General features: G+C 62.1%; 1 protein-coding gene across 1 annotated transcript in view; it reads left to right on the top strand.

Annotated features, from left to right (window-relative positions):
* Positions 1-2,112: 2,112 nt before the first annotated feature.
* Positions 2,113-2,439, top strand: part of SLC27A1 (solute carrier family 27 member 1) — a 27,267-nt gene continuing 26,940 nt past the window's right edge. The window contains exon 1 of the mRNA XM_007461020.1: positions 2,113-2,323. Coding sequence (XP_007461082.1) covers positions 2,157-2,323 — 167 coding nt within the window. The 5' untranslated portion in view covers positions 2,113-2,156. The remainder of the gene's footprint in view (positions 2,324-2,439) is intronic.

The raw sequence follows: 2,439 nt of genomic DNA on the forward strand, positions 1-2,439 counted from the left end.
GTGTGTGTGTGTGTGTGTGTGTGTGTGTGTGTGTGTGTGTGTGGAGGGGAGCGCCTGCCCGGTCCTGTCCTCTAAATGGTGCTGGAAGCAGGCCCTGGCCGCCTCCCAAGGAGAGTGCTGAGAAGGTCGGCCAAGCTGCGCAGAAAACAAGCAGGGTGGGGTGAGTAGAGGGGCAGAGGAAAGGCAGGTCCCAGGAGTCTGCAGAAGCAGAAGCCCCGGAGGGGAGTCCTCTGTCTTGTACTCACTGTCGCTGCCCACCTACTGCCTGAGCTCTGGTAACCCTCGACAGAGCAGCCAAAGCCTGAGGGTCTGTGACTGGCTCTAGATCAGCCAGGGAACTGGGTGGTGGGCAGCGAGGCCAGCACTGGCCCGCACCTGATCAGGGGGAGGGCTTTAGGGTCTCTAGGTTAGCATTTAGGACCTTGGGATGCAAATAAGGGACTCTGTGGAGTTCCTGTGGAAAGGTGGGGAACCGGTGTGTGGATTTTGCCCTCCCTAGGCTGCTGCGGTGAGACTTAACTGACAAGATTTCGGGATATAGATTTGGGATTGGTTGGGTCCTTGGAATATATCTTTTTGGAAAAAAATTAATTAATTAATTTATATTTTTGGCTGCGTTCGGTCTCCGTTGCTAAGCGTGCGCTTTCCCTAGTTGCTGGGACCTGGGGTCCACTCCTTGCTGTGGTGCGTGGGCTTCTCATTGCGGTGGCTTCTCTTGCTGAGGAGTACGGGCTCTAGGCGCACAGGCCTCAGTAGTTGTGTCACGTGGGCTCAGTAGCCGTGGCTCACGGGCTCCAGAGCGCAGGCTCAGCAGTTGTGGTGCAGAAGCTCAGCAGCTCCGCGGCATGTGGGGTTTTCCCGGACCAGGGCTCGAACCCGTGTCGACTGAACTGGCAGGCAGATACTTAACCACTGTGCCACCAGGGAAGTCCATTGGAATATATATTTAAGACTGAGGTAGGGGTTGGGTATTCTGGGGCCGTAGGCTGTGAGTGTAGTACTCCCCAGGTCCCTGGAGTCCGAAGCCTTTGGGGATTGGATTTAGAATAAACTGGGGCAAGAACCCAGTACAGGTAGGCCCTGAATGTGAACTGAGAGTTGCTAGTCCCCCGGGGTAGGAATTCTGGTTTCCAGCTATGGCTTGGGCCAGGAGTGCCCGGGAGCCAAGCCTCTTGGCTGAGGGACGCACGTGTTTCCTAATCGCCGGCAGGGATAGGACGGGGTAGCTGGGAGGCTGGCGAAGTTTGGTTGTCATGGAGACAGCCGCCTTCCTCGCCAGGCGTTCTAGCCCCTGGGTCTCGTTGGCCGTCGTCACTCTGGCCAGGGTGGCCTCTCTATGGTCGTGGCCTCCGGAAAGGGGCGGGCGTCGGCTCTGCGGCTGTGCGGCAGCGCGGTTCTAAGCCAGACAGGTCGGAAGAGAGCCGGCTTGGGAGGGCAGGTGGGGCGGGGCCTAGGGTGCTAGGAGTGAGGCGGAGGGTGGTGACTGGACCAAAGCCTGAGGGCGGGGCCGGTGACCGGGGTGGAACTTGGGCCTGGGAATACGGACTAGGCCCAGGACTGGGGGCGGAGCTTGAGCTACTCTGGGCCTGGCCCAGAGTGGGTGCGGCGTGTGCTTGTGGACGGGGCCATAGGCCTAATCTAGGGGCAGAACCTGGCCCAGGGCGGCGGGGCTCCGGAATGGGGCTTGTGCTTACGGGCGGGGCCGGAGACCTAACCTGGGGGCGGGGTCAAGCGAGTGGAGGTGTGGCGGATAGAGGTGGGACCTGGAGGAAAGCCCAGGACCTAGGTCTGTGGTGGGGCCAAGGTGGACTCTGGGCTTGGGGGCCAAGTCGTTAGGATGGAGCTTGGGTCCAGCGTACAGCTGCTAAGTCGAGGCATGGGATGGGGCTTGCCAGTGACTGACAGAATGGAAGAGCTGTGCCTCGGGGCGTGGAGATACACTAATGATTGGCAGAAAAGCCTGGGTCGGGCTAGGAGCAAGGAGGCCTGTACCCACTTTGGGATGGGGCGGAGCCTGTCTGAGACATGCCCAATCCCAGGTATGGTGGGGGGCCCGGCTCCAAGCGGGAGCGGAGCGCGACATCTGGGCGGGGTTGGGTTGGCCGTGGGGCGGGGCCCGGGCGGGCCGTGGCCTCAGAGCTCTCCGTCTCCCCAGGATGCGGGCTCCAGGTGCGGGTTCGGCCTCCGTGGCCTCACTGGTGCTGCTGTGGTTGCTCGGACTGCCGTGGACCTGGAGCACAGCGGTGGCGCTCGGCGTGTACGTAGGCGGCGGCGGCTGGCGTTTCCTGCGCATCGTCTGCAAGACCGCGAGGCGGGACCTCTTGTGAGTGCAGCCCGGGCCTGATACAAGGGCTGGGGTCGGGGTCGGGCTGAGCGCCCAGGGGGGCGAACAGAGGGGGCTGAAAGGGCAGCGTGGGGGACCTTGAGGGCTTGGCGGGG

Source organism: Lipotes vexillifer, unplaced genomic scaffold (assembly GCF_000442215.2).
Source record: "Lipotes vexillifer unplaced genomic scaffold, Lipotes_vexillifer_v1.1 scaffold469, whole genome shotgun sequence".
NCBI lineage: Eukaryota > Metazoa > Chordata > Mammalia > Artiodactyla > Lipotidae > Lipotes > Lipotes vexillifer.